The sequence below is a fragment of the Sciurus vulgaris genome (genome assembly GCF_902686455.1).
Source record: "Sciurus vulgaris genome assembly, chromosome: X".
NCBI lineage: Eukaryota > Metazoa > Chordata > Mammalia > Rodentia > Sciuridae > Sciurus > Sciurus vulgaris.
The window spans coordinates 120,463,955-120,485,916 of NC_136471.1; the positions used below are offsets into that span (position 1 = coordinate 120,463,955).

Genomic DNA, 21,962 nt, shown 5'->3' on the forward strand with positions numbered 1-21,962 from the left:
ATTAAAAACAATAAAAAACAACCCAGGAAAGCTATATGACCACTTTATAACCAAGAATGGAAATGTGGAAACTATTTTAAATTAAATTATTTTTTATGTTGAAACATACCATATACAAAGTCCAAAGGATAAGTAACAAGTCTGGGGGAAAATACATATCATGGAAACAATAGGCAAAATTTTAACATCTACATTATTTTAAAAGGTTGTCATATTTTGACAAGAAAATGACAACTCAGATAAATGTTCTTTCATATATCATTTGTGGAAATACGAAATTTTGCAACTTTTTGGTGACAGAATCTATCCTATAGAGAAAAAAGAGTACACACATAATAAAGGAGTTTATTGCATCAGCATTTGTAACACCTCAATAAGAGTTTAGTTGACTTAAATTAGAACACTGCACAACAGGAACTCTGAGGCAGTCATTGGATACAATGTACTAAAGTTGCATGTATGCCTATCTTTTCCTAAGCAGGGGGAAAAGTGTAACATTGTAATCAATGTTATAGGTAGGGACACTAAGACTGATAAGAAAAGGAGATGGAGGTGAAAGGCAAAAAAGGAAAGGAACAAAATTTCATTCACACAAAACTTGCATAAAATTGCATTTGTGCCTTTATAGAAAAATATATATTATATATAATGGAAAATAAACATCTAAAAAATACATTTCCTTTGTTCAAACTTCTAATACTAAGAACTCTTAACCACTTCTCAGACCTATTAGTTCAAATTAAGGAGAGTTGATTTCAGTAAATTAAACCCAAGCAGTAGTTTGGATGGAATTTTTTTTAAATGACATGGGATATAGGAGATTTATAAAGATGTTATTATTTGTGCTACAGGATTTTTTGACATTAATCTGAATCTAGGCAAATAATTCATAGGTCCATCTTCCTCAAACTGCAGCTTGTATCAATCACCAGGAGAATTGTAAAATGACAGACTGCCAGGCTATCAGGCTCCACCCCTAGAGATTCTTATTCAGCAGGTCTGGAGCAGGAATCAAGAATTTGCATTTCTAACAAGTTCCCAGGGAAGGCAGATGTTGTTGATCTCTCAGAAGCACACTTTGAGAACCAATGGTCTAAAGCAAGCTAATACGCAAATGAGGAAAAATGGTCCATGAGATGCTTCCTTAACCACAGTTGTACTCACATTTAAGCCAGCTTTCTTCCAATAATAGTTGCTGTACTGGTTAATCATGCACTTTGTTTTTTCTTTAAACTTTTCTTCTGAATCCATAGACCACCAAGGATCCAGGTTTCCATTTTTATCATATTTTCTACCTAGCAAAAAGGAAAGTTAAAAGACATTTATGTTATTTATGGAAACTAAATTCAACATCTTTCCTTTTTCTCACTTTGACAAGCTTTCAAAATGCAGTCACAACAGCAGGGAGCACCCTTCCTGAGAGCAGCTCCTGCATTCTCTCCAATATCACAGGTTAAATGTAAAGAGGGGGAAGGAAGGACCAGGATTGAGGAAATTCTTTCCTTCTAAGGAACAAAGGGCATTTTTAAAAATGAGATTCATTGCTTTAATGTATGCACCAGTCTTATACAAATTTGGATTCTGTGTTTTTCACCTGATCTGATCTGAAATGTTCTCTGGATTGTGAAATGAAATGGTTTCATTCAGAAATTCTGTAGAGGGAACCAGAGCACCACTACCAGTGAAATTTCAAACAATCCATAAGAACAGACCCAGCGAGTCATCCACACCACAGGACCACACATCCTGACTCAGTCCCATAGAAACATGTTTCTTCCAAGTTGCCAGGAAAACCAGAGACACATAAAAGCTGTTATGAATCATTCCACAGTCATCAGTGTAGATGGAAGGACCCATCTTTCCTGCTTAGACAAGGAAGATTGCCTTAAAAAGAGAACTTGGAACAAGAACAGAATCCCTAAAACATAGTGGGGGGAAAAAAGATTAGTTACACATGATATCTTGGTATATGCTCACTCATCATTTTCCCTACACACTTCAAAACAACAGTTTGGGTACATCTACACTACTGTCTATATTCAAGGTTACTATAGAAGTCAGAAGCATGATATAAATTTAATTATACAGAATTTTTAAAAAGATATCTAAAGTAAGTATCCCCCAAGAAAGAGTTTACATGAAAGCCCTCTACACCAAGGTGTTAATAGGAACAATCCAAAACTCTTTAGCAAGAGTACAGGCTACTAATACCACCACCTGGAATAGTATCCAATCACTGTCATCTACCCACCAACCAATCATTAGTTACTGCACATATACTTATATGTGAATACACTGTTCTAAGTATTGGTCACAAAGCAAAATTGCCATCATTGGATTCTGTCCTTGGGAGAGACTCCAAAAGGATCTAGTGGAGAATTAAACTTCCTAGGAAGAAATATCCAAAATCAATTGAGCACTACTTGCTTTTGTTTCATAGTTAAGACTATACTTTCAGATAAATCAAATGTCCAATGGTAGAAAAATCAGATCTGAGAAGTCAGATGACTACAAGGCAGTTACATTTTAACAGGGAGAAGGAGACCAAATGGGCAGAAAACTAGGTGATTAAGAGCAGGCTGGTGGGGGCAGAAAGAAATGTCCAGAAGAAAAAGAACCTGAAATGTCTCTGACCCTAGGGTCGGCATCCAGGAAGGGATGTTAAAGACACTACAGGCACAAGGGAAAGAGGTTCACTATAAACAGCATTCCCTTGGGACAGTCAAGTTCTTAAAAGCCTGTAAATCATTGTGTGGATGTGATAAAAGTTTGCTAATTCATAAGCTTTAAAGATTTCTTGTGACTTTCTAATAATACTCCAAAGAAAGGAGTGCTGATCTAAAATAAGGACTCTCAGAGGCAATCATTTCTTTAGCTTAGATTATATTCTGCTCCCTTCTGCTTAAATGTCATTAGGATGCACCGCATCGTGCATTATTAAGAAAGCATAGCCTTAATAAAAAAACAACTCAGAATATATGCCAATATAAAGAAAAACAAAGATTAAGCATGCATAAGCCTTGACATTACATAAAGGAACCAGCCAGCCAAGCTCAAAGGCCTAACTTGGCAGTGCAGCATGTACAGTCATCTTTGGGGCAGAGCTTACACCTCCAGGGAGAACAACTCAAAATGGTGAATTAAAGAAAATGACAAAGGGAAGAAACTATATTACAATTCCTGTAACTACTGTCGCAGCTACTGCAATCCTGATATAAATGCAGAGGTAATCTCATTGAAATTACAAGGTCTTCTTTTTTATTCTACCCCGATCACCAATGAGAATAATTGTTTATGTATTGCAAGCTATCACAGCAAGACATGGGAAAAAGTTTTCAATCAGCAATTGTATTGCTTTGGATAATTTTTAATATACAATGATGCTGCTATGCAAAGATAATAACAATTAACACCCATAGAGAACATTATTATAAAAGTGGCAGCTTATAAAATAAATCCATACTTACCATTATTATCGAATCCATGTGTAAACTCATGTCCAACAATTACTCCTATAGCACCATAACTCAGAGATCTGTCAGAAATATATAATTTGGAGAAAATTATAAGCATGAATCTGAGAGCATAATCCTTTAATTTTTCAATAAAAAGCCAAAACAATTGGTTTTCTAGTAGCCATAATAATAATAAAAATCTAATAACCATACCCATGAAACTGTAAAACAAACTATCTAAACATACCCTTCTAATCAAAATGAACAAAGAAAATACAAATTCTAACATTGTCTTCATGACCTTGTATAGACCTTAGTATCCTACCGTGAAAAATTAGGGATATGAAAAAGATGATTTCTAAAATCCCTTCTATGATTCTATATCTGCTCTAGTGATATTTTATACTTATGAACACTTAAACAAGGCTTGAAAAGATCCTGTCAGTAAATACACTATTTTTTTTCTGAATACTTGTTGAAAAGTCACTATAATCTTAGAAGTTAAATTGTTTTCCAAATATAGTCATAAAAAAGAAATAGAGCAGAGATTAAAAGAGATCACTCTGTTTTCAAAGGTAGTCACGTTCCTGTTTCTGTGGCAGACAAGCTGACAACTGAATAGCAAAGAGTGTGAAGCCTTCATCAAATTTGGAAAAGGTGTTATATTATTTCTCTTCACCTCTGAAGAAACATGCATTAAACTCCCTACAAAGGCAGCCACCAACAATTCCACCCACCCCTGAATACACATGCCCCCTCCCCCAATCAAGAGGGAATCTATTTCCCTGTTCTTAGTTCTGAACTGCCCCTGGGACTTCTCAAGACCAAGAGAATACAGTGAAAGGGGCCAGCTGTGATCTTTGGGCCAAAGCCTTAAGAGACCTTGTAGTTTCCCTTTTCTGTCCTTTAAAAAGTTAGCTACAGCATAAATAATTTCTACTACCTAGTTGGAAGGAAAGGTATCCAAAAGTTGAGAAATTCTGAAGGAAGAGAGGCCCTGCTCATTACAGCCAGTCCAGTGAAGTCATCAGAACTTCTCCAGCCCTATACAGCTACCCCAGTCAACACTACAAGGAGCAGGGACAAAACTGTCTCAGTTTGATCCTGGCCAAATGGTAGAATCATCAGTCAATAAATGATTATTTGGTGGTACTTCATTATGTAGCAATAGATAACTGAAACAGAACATATGATTAATAGATGAAGAAACAAATAATGGGGTTTCCATATGAGTATGTCTAGAATTTTCTCTCTAAATTATAACTTCCATGAAAACCAAACCGTTATCTACTTAGTCACTGCTAAATTCTCTGTACCTAGTACACATAAAGTTAATGATGATTTAACTAATGTTAATTAACTTTACCATTTCATGCAAATGACATATCTACATATATCTTATTGAAGTCATTTAACTATTTAGAGTCATTACTGTTAGAATTCTTCGCGAAATTTACAGTGATGCTAAAAATATTTCACAGTTGGTTCCTGACGTGCAACATCAAAGTCACCCAGCAAATAGATAGGACCCATAACTGGAAAGAACAGAAATTTCTGAAGCAACATGTTATTACAGGATATAATGATCCTTAACATGCTAATTGTTTGTCTCAACCATACCCAAGGAAGTGCTGTAAGATTTAATTTTTCCCCTGGGTGGCAATTCTTTCCTTTGTTATTTCTTTCCTTCAAGGTAATTTGCATTCGGAGAAAAAAAAAGCTTCCTACTGTTTTTCCATCATTGCAAACCTTCATTAAAGAAGTAAGAGTAAAATTATGCATTTCAATCACAGAGCTATCATAGCAATATGGGACAAACTTGTAATTTTATATAGTGCTAATTTTTGTAGCAGTAGCTATCACTATGCAGCCTGCAACATTTTATTTTATTCTCATTTGAGAATGAGTACTCAGTCCTCTACAATCCTCAGTCAATGCTGTTGACTGGATGAATTTAAGGTATGAACAATGGAAGCTTATAGAAACTGCCCTGCAATAAATTCCCCTTAAGAGGTACTACACCAACAAACTTCTGTTTGCAAAGGATAATAGAGAATTCAGAAAATGATTGAATAAGTTTCAATTAATAAGTTTCAATTCTCAGTTACAAAGTCACAATCCTTTGAATGAGAGACAAATAAAAGGTAATTTTATATGATTAAACCTTATAATGGTAATGTTTCATAACATTAAATTCACATCCTCCATTTTATCAATGGACATTATTTAAATTAGCATATCATAAAAATATCCTAAGCCATCCAAAATTCAACAGGTTGGCCAGAAATTTGAAGAGTTCCTACACTGAACATCTAGTCTTCCAAAAATAAAGCAGGGAAGGTGATAATTTTACTACCTACTCAGCTTCTCTTTTGTTCTTACCATCCAATGGGTTTAACATACACAGAAGATTCACTGTCAATAACAAAACAACTATATTATTGTCTAGACTCACCATGATCTCATGCTATTATAGAGTAAGGGATAACCTGTATTTGAATCATAAAAATCTCCAGGTTGAAGGTGGTTTTGAGGTCATCTAGTTCAAACTTTCTACTAAGAGGCATGATCCCCTGTACAGTAACCTATTCAAATGGTCATAAGGTGTCTGCTTGAATATTTCCCAATGATCAGGAGCTCAGTCCCTTCTCAGGTAGCCCATTCCCTTTTTGGGTGGTTATAAATAAAGCAGTTCTCCCTACTATTGATCTGAAATTTCTTTCCCTTGTCTTTAATGTATTGATCCAGTGAAGTCTGGTTGAACATCTGCTGACTGCCCTGAATATAAGAAATCATTGAGCCACCTTCATTTTCCTTAAAAAATATGAAAACAGTTACATGATTGTGCCTTCAAATGTTCTCAGGTTCTTACAGTTCTTATTTTTTAATCATGAATTCTAGATCAGCATTTCCCAAAACACAGGGGAAAGAGTTTCAGAATCTCTGGGTTAACTAGGTTTCTTTCTTATAGAACTTGGGCGCTTTCATGCCGATGAGTATTGTGATTCTCCCAAAAAGAAGGGTAGGTGATTACTAACTTCTATTACATTGAACACACACTTTGGTAAATGTTGTAATGCTGTCTTGGCCATTTACAATTCAGATTCTCTATTCTGGAAACAATTTGTCTTGTTCATGTTCTCATAAATAGACCCAACACTCAGGTGAAGGTTAAGCTGACCAATGTGAGCAAAAAGGATACCCACTCCTTTGTGGTTCTCCATTAATTCATACAGCATTGATAGATGCATGGGAAGGCATCTATCTCCATGTCTCCAGCATCTCCATTTTCCCAATGCCAAATACCCAAACAATACTTAGTAGCTATTTGTTGAGTGGATATATTAATAGATGATAGATGGGTTATAGAACTCTGTAGGAAAAAAGTATAAATCTCTCTCAATGAAGTATCAACTATGGCTCAGCCTAAGATGGGACTAATAGACACAAATATTAATTCCTAAGTTTCTATGGCTTTGATCTTTATATCAGAAAATCATATTCATGACTTCAGCAACAAATCATTGAACTAGTTACTACTGAACCTAACCAGACTATTTCTAAGTCTCCAGCTACATAACTACAATAATAGAAGCTCAGTTAAATTTTTAATAATAAAAAAAAATCAAAGAATTCTAGGACTTTTAGTTTTAATGAACATTGGAGAATATTTGGACTAAACCTTTAGTTTATGGATATATATCTATGCCTATATATAAAATCTTAAGTGTAGGGAAAACTGATTCCAAATATCCGTACACTAAAGAAAACTATGCAGCTGAGACCTGAGATGGTATTAATGGGTTTGATTAAATACAAGGTTAAAATTTACATTTATTCTAACAATAGTTCTATAGGCTTTATTGGTAGCTGCCCATGTCCCCTGAGTACTCATCATTTCTGAACAATCAACGACTTAAATTTTTTGACTTTATATTTTGTCCTTTGCCAAAGCATCATGTTCTTCCCTCCTAACTTGTCGATAGTTGGTTTCTTTACTAATTTACTCACCGAGGATATTCTGTTCCCCAAAAGAAAGGCTTTTGCAGCTCTCCTGCTGGAAATCCTGGAAGAAAGAAAACCAAACAAACAAAAAATGTTAAGGGATATAGAAATTGATTCAGTGAGTCCCTCCTTACAGTTAGAGCTTGAAGTTTCCAAAGGCTCATCTGGAACTGGGGGCCCTCTAATCTGTCTAATGGTGGTATTAATTCATCTGAGTTTGAAATAAGTGCATTGAACCATTCTAAAGACACTTTTTTGCACAGACACACTATTGGCAGTATCTGGCTTGCTGTGATCTGGGTCCCTTCATATACAGCACGCAGAGACTTCAGGTTGTCCAGCAGCTTCCCCTGATACAAAAAGAATCCAGCTTCATGAATGTGCAAACTCTACAGTCACATAAGCCCCACATGTGGAAGGACCACTTACTTGGTTTAGTACTCTACTGTCACTGTCTTGAAATTCTTGGTAATTTAATCTTCTAACCTGTATTTTGTTAGTGGAGTCGGAGGAGCAATGGAGCATGTGTGTGAGCAGAGGAGACATACATGTTATTCTGTCTATGGTTTCTATGTAACTCATTTGCACACAGCACTCTTGACACCCCAGAAGCACAGGATTCTGGCAGGCCCACAACATGTGGGAGTTCAGCCAGATGCAAAGTGACTATATGACAAGCCTGTTACTCTGGAACTGAGTGCTAGGACAGCCCCAATAAGCCATGGTTTCCATGAGAACCAGAATTTGCTTAGATCAATGAAAGAAGGTAATGGTGTTCTATGAAACAAAACGATTAAGGAACCCTGTCATGTCCTTTCTTTCTCCTGTTATTTCTCTGTATTGGCCAACCTTTTACACTGAAAATGATGACATAGAAGGAAAGGGAAAGATAGGGGAGCACATAATTTCTTTCCCTTTCAATTCTTCCTTACTCATAAGTAAGCTGAAGGTAGAGTGTTGGTAGACTGTATGTGTATTAGGAAGTAAAAACAGTTCTGTGCAGCATTCAGGCTGGGGATGTAGCTCAGTAGTAGAGTGCATGCCTAGCATGTATAAGGCCCTGAGTTCAATTCCCAGTATCACCAAACACACACACACACACACACACACACACACACACACACACACACTACATTCAAACAATGATTTTGGTGAGTCCATATACAAATTAAATCTTCTTATATTTGTATTTAAAACTGGCATTACACAATATAAAGATGAACAGCAAAATTTATGCTAATGATATAAAATATTAGTTGCTCTTATGATAGCAATAAATAAGCATCAAAAAATACTGTGACAAGTCAATAGAGAGAGACCATGGAACATAAAGTTTTATATTTTAGCCACTTCAATGGTATTTTTTGTGCTCTCTGCACAAGGAGCTCTGCATTTTCATTTTGCACTGGGCACTACAAATTATGTAACTGGTCCTTATGCATAGATGAGGGGGAGAAATGCTTGGCTTTGTCCTTCCAACTCACCACTAAAAAGTTTGCACCCTGGGATGATTCTGAGAGCTACAGTTACTAGTCATTATAGCTGGGAATTCAAAGAATAGTAACTGAGCTAAAGAGAGAGAGAGAGAGAGAGAGAGAGAGAGAGAAAGCCTTCTGCAGTGTCCTTTCCTGCATCAGAGCAGCTGCTCTAGGCCCCATGAGACTGAAAACTCTTTTCTAAGTTAAAATGTTCCTCCTTTTTCCCCCTGCCCTGCAAATTTCTTTCTCCCTCCCCTCCATGGCAGGACACTAGGGGAAATGAGAGCAAGAAATCCAGTCCTTAACTTAGAAGTAATGTTGATTTCATAAGACTCTTACATATATATTATTTACGTTGTATTAATAGTATCACAGTTTGAGATTTCAAGGTACAAAACCCAATCACAAAACAGAGATGAATCCAGTTAGGTTTTCTCTTCCTTCAGAAAGAGGAAAATGCATCAAATACAACTGAATTTGAAGGGGCAATATTATATTAATCTTCATGATTTCTACATTTCCTTAAATATCTTTGGCATATTTACATCAATATTCCTTTTTCTTTATTGGGGGTGTGGTGATTACTTTTAGTAAGTCATTCTCATCTGGATCTATATACATATATATGCAAGTATATACTACATATAAATGCAAAGCACAGTGGTTATATAAAATTTCAGTTGGAAACAATAAATCAACCAAAAGCAATGATATTTCCTAATAAAAACAGTGATCATAAATCAATGTGATTTAATTATTAAATCATTATGGCTTCCCCCACCTGCTAATGTGCTCAGCTAGAAGCAGTTATGTCCATTGCCAACCTCTTTATAGGAAAACATCTGACACCTGCATGAGTCTTGATTTCTGCAGCTTTTGCTTTCAGGGGCCTCTGACTCAAGTGCCACAGTCATCACATTACCTTGATCAGCAGTATCTTCTCAGTTTGTTGGGGCCATGGAACCCAATACTGATGAACAGAAGAATCTGATGCCCTCAGGCATGTTTTGCTGAAGTGAATGGATTAACGGTGTAAGCTGCAGTTTTGGAGATGTCAACTAGCTAGAGTGATAGATGGAATCCCAACAGGGTCAACTCAATATCTTATCTCATGAAATGGATAAGTCGCATTAGCAAAGGTGGAAGTAAAAAATAAATATGTGAAAAGGGAATTCTTTTTCTTTCCTTTTTTTTAAATAGACTTTTCTTATGTTTCTCACATATTCATTTGATTTCATTTTTTCCTATTGCAGTACTGCCTCATCACCTGTTTCACACTTTTAAAGTTCCTTTTTATCATATATTTATGGGAGGCATTCCTCACAGTGTGTGGGTGTGGGTAGTTGTATGTGAAAGTAAGGAAGGAAAGGAATGGAAATTTTAAAACTATTGGGATGGCAAAAATTAATTAATTTGCTAATAGGTAACACTGGCCAGGATGTAAGAAATATGTTGGTGGAGTGCAAACTGTTACAAGCATTTTGGAGATCAATTTACTCATCTCTTCATGCTTTAAATGCCACTTAAAAAAATGAGTAACTAAACTAGGAATGTGGCTCAGTGGTAGAATGCTTGCTAAGAATGTGTGAAGCCCTGAGTTCCTTCCCCAGTACTGCAAAAAAAATAAAATAAAATAAAAAATGAGTAATTCCCTGTGTGATGATATGGGAAAGGCTCTAAAAGATATTAAGTGAGAAAAATAAACCAGAAAAACAGCATTCAATATGGTGTATGGAAGTCCTTTTGTGCAATGTATGCATAAACATATTTATACATGCATATATCAAGTTCTGCAATAAAAGAATCTGTTATATAAAACAAAATACAAATAACCTCCAACATGATAGATAACTAGAGAAATTTGGGGGCCTAACTCCAATTTCACATTTGCTCACACATAATTCCATCCATAAGTAATGCTAGCTAAAAGCAGAAAACTGAACCCAACTGAACCCAATTACATAAGAAAGTTCACAAAATGTTCACATGCACATACTTCAACATGACCAACTGCCTCAGTTCACAGTGTGGGTTACAAGCTGCACCCACCACATGCGGTGTTAAAAGTTTCCTTCCAATTGCAGATAGCCCTCTTCCCACCACTACACAATAACTCACATGGACAACCCTCCAATGTCAATATCCACAAGCTAGCTTCATGTCTTTTCAAGGGAAAGTGCCATATTTACTATAACATTTGCATATTGACCCATTTAACAAATATAAAACTATCTTTTTTATTAGACTCTCCAGATTTTGATATCACTAATGAATTTTTTGATTGTGTCCCAACTCCATTTTTTCCATAAGCCCATGGCTTTTATTACAAAATCGTGCATAATGCAGTAATGTTTAGGAACACATACATCCCTGTACAGCGAAATTGACTGTGCACATACATATATGTGTATGTATGTAGATATACACACACCTGCCAGTGGTTCTCAAATGTTAGAATGCATAAGAATCAATAAAGGATTTGTTAAACTACAGATTACTAAGCCTTACACGCAGAGTTACTGAGTCAGTAGGTCTAGAATAGGGCTGAGAATTTGCATCTCTAACAAGTTCCCAGGTAACATTGGTGCTGCGGGTCCAGGTACCACACTGTGTGAATCACTGCCCAAGTGCTTTGTACAACTGCATTCTGGAGTTCAATGCTACATTGCTTGTAACTGAAAGAAAGTGTGCAATAAACCAAATTTCCAATAGGAGGGGAATGACTTAATTATCATAGAACCATATCAGGAACCGATATGCAGAAAATGAAGAAAAAGAGGTCAGTTTTTTTGTGGGGGGATTGAACCCTAGGGTGCTTAACAACTGAGACAGATCCCCAGCCAGTTTTTTTATACTTTATTTAGAGACAGGGTCTTGCTAAGTTGCTGAGGCTGGCTTTGAACTTGCAGTCCTCCTGCTTCAGCCTCCTGAGCTGCTGGGATTAAAGGCATGCTCCACTGTGCCCAGTAACAGGTCAGTCTCAAAAGTCTATCGTGAAAAAAAAAAAATCTCCAAGACATGTTGTTGGAACAAAGCAAGGAATAGATATAGATATCTAGATACCATTTATTTTTTAAATAGTTACCCTATCGGTGTGAGTACATACATACACACACATACACACCTCATACACACACACACACACACACACATTTTTTGCAGAAAATGTCTGTCAAATACATATCAGGACTGGGATGAAAAGCACTTGCCTAGCATGTGCCCAGCATGTAGAGGTAGAGCACTTGACTATTATGCACAAGGCCCTGGGTTCAATCCCTACTACCACACAGAAAAAGAAATGAAGGAAAGAAGGAAGGAAGAAGGGGAGAGAGGGAGGGAGCAAAGGAAGGAAAAAAATACATATTAAAGTGATTGTAGTGGTTACCTTTTGGACAACATTGGGATTTTGGGTGTGGGTGATTAAAAGGGCCTTGAACATAAATTTAATATTTTAAATTTAACTACTCAAAGGTAATCAACTTATGCAATTAAATGAACTCTTAAAGAAATAAGTGTACGTAATGCAGAAAATTCTTGGAAAGGCTATCCTAAAACAGCTAAGCTAACATGGTATTATTTTGTTCTTTATTAACATTAGCAAATTCCATTCCTATTTCAAACAAAAATATAGATTGTAGTTACGTGATTTCAATGACTAAAGTTCTAATAAAAGAAAACAGTGTTATAACAACCTCATTATTTATTAATAATAATTTATCTTTTTCAAATTTGCACCTGGAAAAGTCAGTAGGACCTGCTTTTGGTTTTCTATTCAGGTCAACCTTTCATTTTTAGTGAAATTTTTCATTATAATTCTCATATATAAGTGAATATTGACTAACCTAATTGGAGCTTAGTAAAATGCTGACCATAGAGTGCTTTTGTTTCTAGCATAATTGCCAAAGAACTTATCACATTTAGTGGGTGATTACTCCAAGTTCAACTATTTGACTTTTATAGTCATTAAATCATATCCTGACTATAGCTACAGCTTTCCAGAAGTTAAATGCCTCAGTGTGTCTTGGTTTCAGTATCCATTTTATTCTTCTAAAATCACACTCATTAGATTTTTTAGTACAGATAAGTATAGAAAAGAAAATCAGTACACTATCCCACAACTCAGATCTTAAGAAAACAAAAAAATATACTCACGACCAAAAAACTTATACTCTATAGAGATAAGGGAAAAAAGGTACTAATTTCCCCTCTGTCCCCACCCTTCTTTCCCCAACTTAGAGTTTTCTTCCCACCACTGTCTCTACAGACTGCTTCAGGTATTTATTGAAATGCCACCTTTTTTTTTTTTTTCTTTTTTTTTTTTTTGCAGTGCTGGGGATCGAACCCAGGGCCTTGTGTTTAGAAGGCAAACACTCTACCAACTGAGCTATATCCCCAGCCCCTGAAATGCCACCTTTTATTAGGGCTTTCCCTAGTACTTTGTAGAGTGGTGGGATGTCATCCTACTCACTTTCTTACTTTATAACTCACCATAACACTTAACATCATCAATGATACTCTGCATTTTACTTATTTTGTATAAATGTATATCTTTCCACAACTGGAATCACAAAATGCAGAACAAAAGGGATTTTTATTTATTTTTACTCTTCTCTGTGGTATCTTCAGAGCTGGAATATCTGGTACATGGTAAGCTCTAAATAAATATTTATTGAACAAAAGGAATCTGTACCTTGTAAAACTCAAAGTGGACATTGAAGTTGAAGCATTATCTAGAATTATGAGAATGCTTTGTTAGCCAAAGTCTAAAACATAATGTGATGCCATTAGTAGTACTAATGCATTACTTCTTGAAGTTTCCATGTTCAGTGCCAGATCTAGGATATGTTCCATTATTCAAATTCTGGTTTTCCTTCTCCTTCTAAATAAGGAATTTGGTCAGTTCCTTATTCTTTCTCTCATGGCAGTGAGATTTTGAGTGTAATTTTGAGATCAGTACTTTTCCCCTAATAAACTGCTAATCATAATGCACATATGAACAAACTAAAAAGCCCTGTCCAGCTTTATGTAAATTCTACCACTCGATCTCATCTTAGTGCCCCTACCCTCCTAGACATAGAATAAAATGTAGTATATGCTCCCTTTTATGGTTATGGCATATGCTGAAGAGAAAAAATTTAGACAAAAGGCTGACTTAAGTCTGGTGCAGTGGTGCGCGCCTGTAATCCCAACAGCCTGGGAGGCTGAAGCAGGAGGATTGCAAGTTCAAAGCCAGCCTCAGCAATGGTGAGACACTAAGCAATTCAGTGAGACCCTGTCTCTAAATAAAATACAAAATAAGGCTGGGGATGAGGTTCAGTGGGTAAGTGACCCTGAGTTCAATCCCCAGTACCAAAAAAAAAAAAAAAAAAAAAGTTGACTTAGATCAAAGGCCCTTGGCCCTGAGAGTATTGAACTAATATAACCCCCTTTCCCTACATTCTTTGCTACTTTCCCTTAACTGCAGAATTAACATTAAGTTCCAAAGAAGTATTAGTAAACTTCAGGAACATTTTCATAGAGCAAATATTTTTGAAAGAATTACCTTCCAAAATTTTATTTGGAATTCATTTTTTATATTGACACTTAAAATGCTGAGTGAGGCTTTTAAGGCAACTGTGGGTCAGATTCATAGATCTTTTCCTATTATTTCTTCCAGATTTAACAAAATAAGAGGTCTCCAATTTTCATTGCTAATCTTCAAAGCTCAGAACATTTACAGTTTCCCTTTCTCTATATTAAATTTTGGTAAATTTGCTAAAGCAATGCAAGGCAACTCATACTCAACTAAATTTAGGAATGTTTCATTCTTTATTTAAACTGTTTCATTGTAATTATACATCATAGTGGAATTTGTTATGCCATATTCATCTACACACACAGTATAATTTTATCAGTCTAATTCTTCAGTACCCTCCCCTCTTCCATACCCAGATCTGTTTACTCTACTCTACTGATAGCTCTTCCATTATTGTTACTTTAATTAGTGCATTATAACGTAGCATATATATCATATATCTGTCATATATATGTGTGTATGTATATGTGTATGATTAATTGTGGTAAATTCACACATGGAATTGCATAGTTTAGTAGATTTCATTCCCAAATATTTTCCCATAAGAAACATTTCATTCTTAAATTCAATATCTCTTTTGACTCTCTTGAAGGAATTAGCATTGTTGAATTCACTTAAGAACCTCCAGCAACCTCTGGGACAGAAATGGCACAGCCAGGAAGAAATGACAAAATAAATTCCATCTCAATAAAGGGTAATTATATAGGAGAAATTCAATGGGTTTAAGAATGTGTGAACTGATGTGCACACTCAACTGTTTGTTGAATTAAATCTGTTTCCATATTTTATATAGCTACTTTCTACAGAGATACACCTGGGTTTTCCCAAATATTGAGTGTGTGTATTTGTTTTCTTTCAATATGAGTGTGTGTGATATTTTTTGCTAAGGACCTGGCTTCATCAATGTATTTTTTGCATTATTAGTTTTGTCAAATAATAGGGTATTTGTTATTTTGCATGGACTTACTAATGTATTATTGTGGCTTTATTCTAGTACTTGTTATGACTGTTATTTTTAAAATCCTTAGGTACTATGCTCATATTACTGGACTAATCCATGTATAAATCCACATTTCAAGGTTATTACTGATGTACCATCCTGGCAACATTATCATATTTCTTAGTAAGTTTCACTTGTAGTTACCTTCTACTTACATATTTTATTATTTTATTTGTCCTGCACTATAGATTCTAATTCTCTAGTTCATTAAGTGAATATATTTTATAGTCCTAAACTTAGAGATGTTCACATATTTAAATCCCATCATAAAAATTATTGGAAAGAGTTAATTTTGGTCCTGACGATGCAATATTCTATACATTACCACTGACTACTACCATTTACTGAGTTCATGTGATAAGCCACATGGTTGAATTTTGAATACACAAACATCCTCAAAGCACCTACCACCTAGTGAGTAAGAAAGGATACTACCAGATAGTCAGTTTTGTTTTGCAAAACCTAAAGAAGGGGAGCCTATACCAAGATTTCTGAGGTTTACTTTTTTTTTTTTTTTTCTTTTTGGTACTGGGGATTGAACAAAGGGATGCTTTACCACTGAGCTAAGTCCCCAACTCTTTTTACTAATTTTGTTTTTAATTTTGAGACAGGGTCTCACTAAATTGCTTAGGGCCTCATTACAATTGGTGAGACTGACCTCAAACTTGTGATTCTCCTGCCTCAGCCTCCTGAGACACTGGGATTACAGGCATGTGCCACGGCACCTGGCTAAAATATACTTTTTAATTGAAATGTATTTTTAAGTCAGTAGAGAAAAGAAATACTGGGTCCATGCAAGTAGATGTACAGAGGAGAGGAATTATTTATTCACATTTACCTTAATGGGCAGTAGATATGGTTTATAAGATTAGTTGGATTTGGGGGTAGAAATGATTTAGGACGCTGGTCCTCAGAGTGTGGTCTGTGGAATAGCAGCATCAGCAGCATCTTGGTATTTGTTAGAGGTGCAAATTATTGGGCCCCTCCCCAGACCTACTAATTCAGGAACACTGGGAGTAAGCTCCAGAGTTCTCAACCAGTCCCCCAGGTTATTCTGGTGCTCACTAAAATTGAGACCTACTTGTTTATATCAGGATAGCTATTCTCATTCCCAACTGCATTTTAGAATCCCTAATTTTTTCTAAAAAGATACCCAGGTCCCAGTACCTGCCTCAAACTAAATCTATTAAAGCACAATCTCTGGGACGGATCCCTGAACATGAATATTTTTTAAAAGCTTCCCAAGTAATTCAAATATGCAAAAACAAGGAACTACTTATGTTTAAGTTAACTGATTCATAAATCAGCACTCCTGTCTCATTCTGCTCTCTTCACCTCTCCCCAACACCATGCATTTAACATACAATTCATTATCTAACTTTTTCTAACTATACTTTCAAAAATTAAACTTCATATGGCCTATGTTATGACTGTACTGAAGGACAAAAATAGTTTTAATTGCAACTGCCTTGAAACACCCAGGGTGAATGCTCACTCTCAGGGAGAATGAGTGTTACATCTTATTCAGGATTAGTTCTTGTAACCAGACAAGCTAGACATTGTTATTCTAGAATTTAAGGGCCCATCAGTCAGGACATGAAAATTGCTGCAATTACAAAGCACTTTTGGTTATGTTTTTTGTTGTAAAAGGATTTCATTGTCACCACTGCTAAGATTAATAATGGCATTTTTTTTTTTCAAATTGGCATCTTGCAATAGTTTGGTGAATGCCAACCTTCTCCTTTCCAGAAAGTATTGAGTTCTAACAGCTGTGACTCCTGTCAAGGGATTCAGCAAGATGCCTTAGCCATCTGCTGGCTTCCTGCAGGTAACCTCCTGCCACCACATCTATCAGCCTAGAGCTGACAAGCAGAAAGCAGCTTCTGAAATCTGCCCTCCATCTTTGCTGGCTCTTCTATTCTTTTTCTGCCATAATTACCTTTAGGCAACAACAAAGAGAATCCTCCCCCTTTACCTTTACCTGTTAGGCCAGGACTGAAGAAACAGATTCCTGGGATGTAGGATATTCAGTGTTAAAACTGGGACGGTCACCAGAAAAACAAAAGAAATGTGCAACCCCACCTTTATCCAACTAAGTTTCACCTCTTTTGCATTTGCTGCATTTTTATAGCTTAGTGGTTTTCAAACTTTGGCATTGTGCACAGAGAGGTTTGATGATTAAAATAGTATTAAAACATAAATTGCCGGACCCAACCCCCAGAGTTTCTGATTCAGTAGATGGGGCCAGATAACGCCCATTATTATTTATTACAAGTGGTACAGATACTGCTGGTCCAAGGACCATATTTTGAGAACCACTACTATAGTTCAACGTCTGGCAGAAAAAAAACACTAATTTTATTACACTAACAGGTTCTTTCTTGTATTCAATCGCTATCCTAGGTATTCAAAATTGACACAAGTGACAGTGATGTTAAGTCCAGACCTGGAGACATACTAGGGGCTCAATAAATATAACTATCATTTCCCCCATGTCAATTAGATAAAAAAAAAATCCCTGAGTCTCTTTATTAATCTTCAGCAGCATCTTTAAGATGCAACTCATTGATATATGCATATACTGTTGGTGGAAATATAACTTGGTACCACTTTTTCCAAGAAAAGTCGGGTACAATGCATTTTTAAATTCTTAAATGGGGTTTACTGTTTGATGCAGCAACTCTTCCACTTCCAGTAATTTACTCAAAAGAAGTAGTCTCAGATTTGGACAAAGACTTAGCCACAAAACTTATCACCACAAAGGTGGTTTTGTTTTCTTTCTTACAATAGTGATTTTTCTACAACTAATATGGACTCCTTTTGTTAAAAAGGTAAATGACAATTGATTTTTTAAAGGGAGGACAAGTGAGATTGGGAGCATCAAGATAAATTAGTGAGATTGCTCCATGACTTCCTGTCTTCCATTGCTGTGGCTGTTTTCCAGGCTCCTGATGTTCACTTCACTTTGGCTCACATCCAGGTAGTTCCCAGTGAGCACCCTACTCACACCTTGTCTCTTTAATCAGATTGACCCTGATAATGATTCTGTGCCTTCTACTGCCAGCCCTATGATGAAACCTGCCCTTTCCACTATGTCTGAAATAGCATTCATAAATGCCCTGCAGGTGGCAAAGTATGTCTCTATAGGCATCGACCCTGGGACTCCCCATGGTAATGGGAATTCCATAAGGTGGCAAGTATTCCCAATTGAGGGAACTTTGTTTTCCCATGATACCACCCAGAACACTGTTCTTAGCTGCTTCCTTTGGTCAGGCCTAAGAGACTGGGGGCAGTGGGGATGGTCCCCTATGGTCTGTTCCTCAACATAATCTACAAGATCTTCAAATACTTCTTCCACATATCATCTCCCATCATCCCATCTGCTTTCTAAACCACCCATGCAGTCTGTGCCCCAGCTTTCATGACCATTTCATGGTCCAGTCCTACACCAAACTCTGTCTTATCTGTAGTCTTTGCATCAGCCACTTCTTCCCACATGTCTCAACCTCCCTCCTTTACATAGAAAACTTCTTTCTCCTTGAAAAGCCCCCTCAAACATCACTTTCACTGACAAGCCAATCTTGAGTCCCTCAGAATACATTGCTCGTTCTTTGGATGCACACTGGGTCCTCTAAAAAACCCAGTAACAAGTCTCTCTCCCAACTCCTCTAAAATAAGTAATGGCTAAAATTCATTGAGTACTGAGTATGAAACAGACTCTATTTCTAGCATTTTATATATATTACCTTATTTAATCTTCACAATAATCCTATAGGATAGTTACCACTATTATCTTCATTTACCAGATAATAACAGACTTAATTATATTAAGAAACATGTCCAAGGTTGCATATTATTAGCAACCAAGCCAGGATTCAAAATAAAGCTGCCACACTTCAAAACCCACACCACTAACCACTATACCATACCATATTATATATGCTTGCACCAATCTCAGTACCTGACATCTTTTAAGGAATTAAAAGATGTTTTAGTTATCTCTTGCTGTGTAACAAATCATCCTAAAATGTGGTTGCTTAAAAAATAAACATGTACAATCTTACAGTTTCTTTGGGGCAGTAATTTGGAAATAACTTATTTGGGTGATTCTATCTTAAGGCATATCAGGATGTTGCAGTAAAGATATTGTCCTGGGCCAGGTGTGATGTTGCACACCTGTAATCCCAGCTACTCAGTAAATTGAGGCAAAAGTATTACAAGTTCAAGGTTAGTCTCAGCAACTTAGCAAAAGTCTGTCTAAAATTAAAAGGCCAGGCATATAGCTCAGTCATGCCTGGATCCAATACCCAGCACAAAAAAAAAAAAAAGTTGACCTGGGTCATAGTCCTCTGAAGATTGGCTGAATCGGAAGATATGCTTCTGAGTTGATGCACTAGCTTGGTACTGTAAATGGGCAGGAGACCTACGTTTCCTCACACGTGGGCCTTTACATAAATTGCTTGAGTGCCCTCACGATGTTGTGGTTGGTTTCTTGCATAGTGATCAATTCAAGAGAACAAAGCAAAAGACCTGTCTTTTATAGCCTCAGAATTCATACTCTGTCATTTCCCCCAGTATCCTATTAATTACAGGTAAGTCTTATTCAGTATGGGAAGAAAGTACACAAGGGTGGGGATACCAGGAAAAGAGAATCTTGGGATCTCTTTAAATATTAAGCAAATAAGTAGAAAAAATACTAAAGATTGCTTTGAGTATCAGAACATCTTCTAAATAATGAAAAATTTGGATTAGATGACCACTTAAATTGTCATCTAGCCCCCAAATTATGAAAGATTATTTCCAAATGCTAGATGTTAGCCTTGTTTCCCCATGTCCCCAAAATGGAGCATCAAGTAGATTCAAAGATTTAATTTCATTAAATTCCAGTAGAAGCCACAGGTGAGTATTTATTAACATGGCTCCCACTTTACAATTTCAGAACCAATGAAATATGTGAAATTCTCACAGTTTGAAATAGTTACTTCCTTAACAACAAATCTACGTTTGATTTCAGGATTAATTCTATAGTTTGATGCCAACATAAGCCCAGCCTCTGGACAAAGGCTTATCTCCTTTAGCGCAATATCTGTGATTAAACTGGGGCAGCCAAATTCCTTGTATATAACAGCAAAGATAATAAAATCAATGGGTTTAGCCTTTAAGCCATGCTTGTTTTCAAGCCAGGACTTTATTTGCTGAAAATAATTCTTTAATATGATTTGAGATATGTGAAGATAAAAACTAAATACCAAAATGAGGCATTTTGCAAATGCACAGTGATGTTGAATACAGGAAACAATTTTATTCTGAAGACCAATCCATGTTAGGAGAAATGAAAATCAAATGATTCTTCACTCTTCCCACTGCTACCACTACCTGATTCAACTCAAAGGATTAAGGAAATCAGCAGAGGACTCCTCAACAGTTCTAGGAGCCCATCTTCTCATAGAGTTCTACTCCAGGGAACTCAGCAAACTATAGCCCATAGGGTAAACCAGCCTGTTGCTTGTTTTGTAAAGAAAGTTTTACTGGAGCACAGCCATGCTTATTCATTTATAAATTATCTATGACGGCAATGGCAGAGTTGAGAAGTTACAACGGAGACCGTATGGCTGACAAAGCTGAAAATATTTACTGTCTGGCAATTCACAGAAAAAGTTTGCCAATTCCTGATCTACACTTCTGAAGACTTGGCCTAAGGCAACCAATTATAAGCTCAAAATGTCTATGCATACTATATGCTGTTCCAAGCATTTTTATGGGACAAAGGAGAGGAAGTATTGCTATTATGTTGAGGTATTACTTACATAGAGTAAAGGAACAAATCTTTTTTTTTTCCAATGGTGGGGATGAAACCCAGGGCCTTGTGCATGCTATGCATGTGCTCTACCTCAGCTGAGCTACATCCTCAACCCCAGACAAAATTTCATTTTGTATCACATGTGCAACCACCTCCTGGATAGAGAACATTTTCTGTGCCACTCCCAGTCAATACTCTCAATAAAGGTAGCCATTATTTTCACTTCTATCACAGAGATTCCTAAATTTTGTATGCATAGAACACAACAGTATTTACTGTTGTGCCTGGCTGGCTTCTTTCACTCAGCATTGTCAGTCAGTAGCATTCATACCTATTTTAGTGTGAAGCAGTTTTTTTCCTCTTCATTGCTGTGTAATATTCAATTGCATGACTAGACCTCAATTTCTTTCCCTATTCTTCTGTTAGTGAATATTAGGTTCTTTCCAAGTTTTTGCTATTGTGAACAAGGCCAACATGAATGTTCTTACACATGTCTTTTGGTGGGCATAAAGAGCCATTTATCAGAAGCAGAATTTCTTGTTAACAGGAGATACCAACAGTTTTCCAAAATGGTTGTACTTTTTAAATATAGAAAATCATTGTTTTCATTTCTAAAATCTTTTGAGAGCAAAAGTTCAAAATACCCTTA

The 21,962-nt window shown here is 36.2% G+C and overlaps 1 protein-coding gene across 1 annotated transcript in view; it reads right to left on the reverse strand.

The window, feature by feature from the left end:
* Positions 1-21,962, reverse strand: part of PHEX (phosphate regulating endopeptidase X-linked) — a 180,934-nt gene that overhangs the window by 12,233 nt on the left and 146,739 nt on the right. The window contains exons 16-18 of the mRNA XM_079122866.1: positions 7,467-7,521; positions 3,468-3,535; positions 1,165-1,295 (exon numbers count right to left, since the gene is read on the reverse strand). Coding sequence (XP_078978992.1) covers positions 1,165-1,295; positions 3,468-3,535; positions 7,467-7,521 — 254 coding nt within the window. The remainder of the gene's footprint in view (positions 1-1,164; positions 1,296-3,467; positions 3,536-7,466; positions 7,522-21,962) is intronic.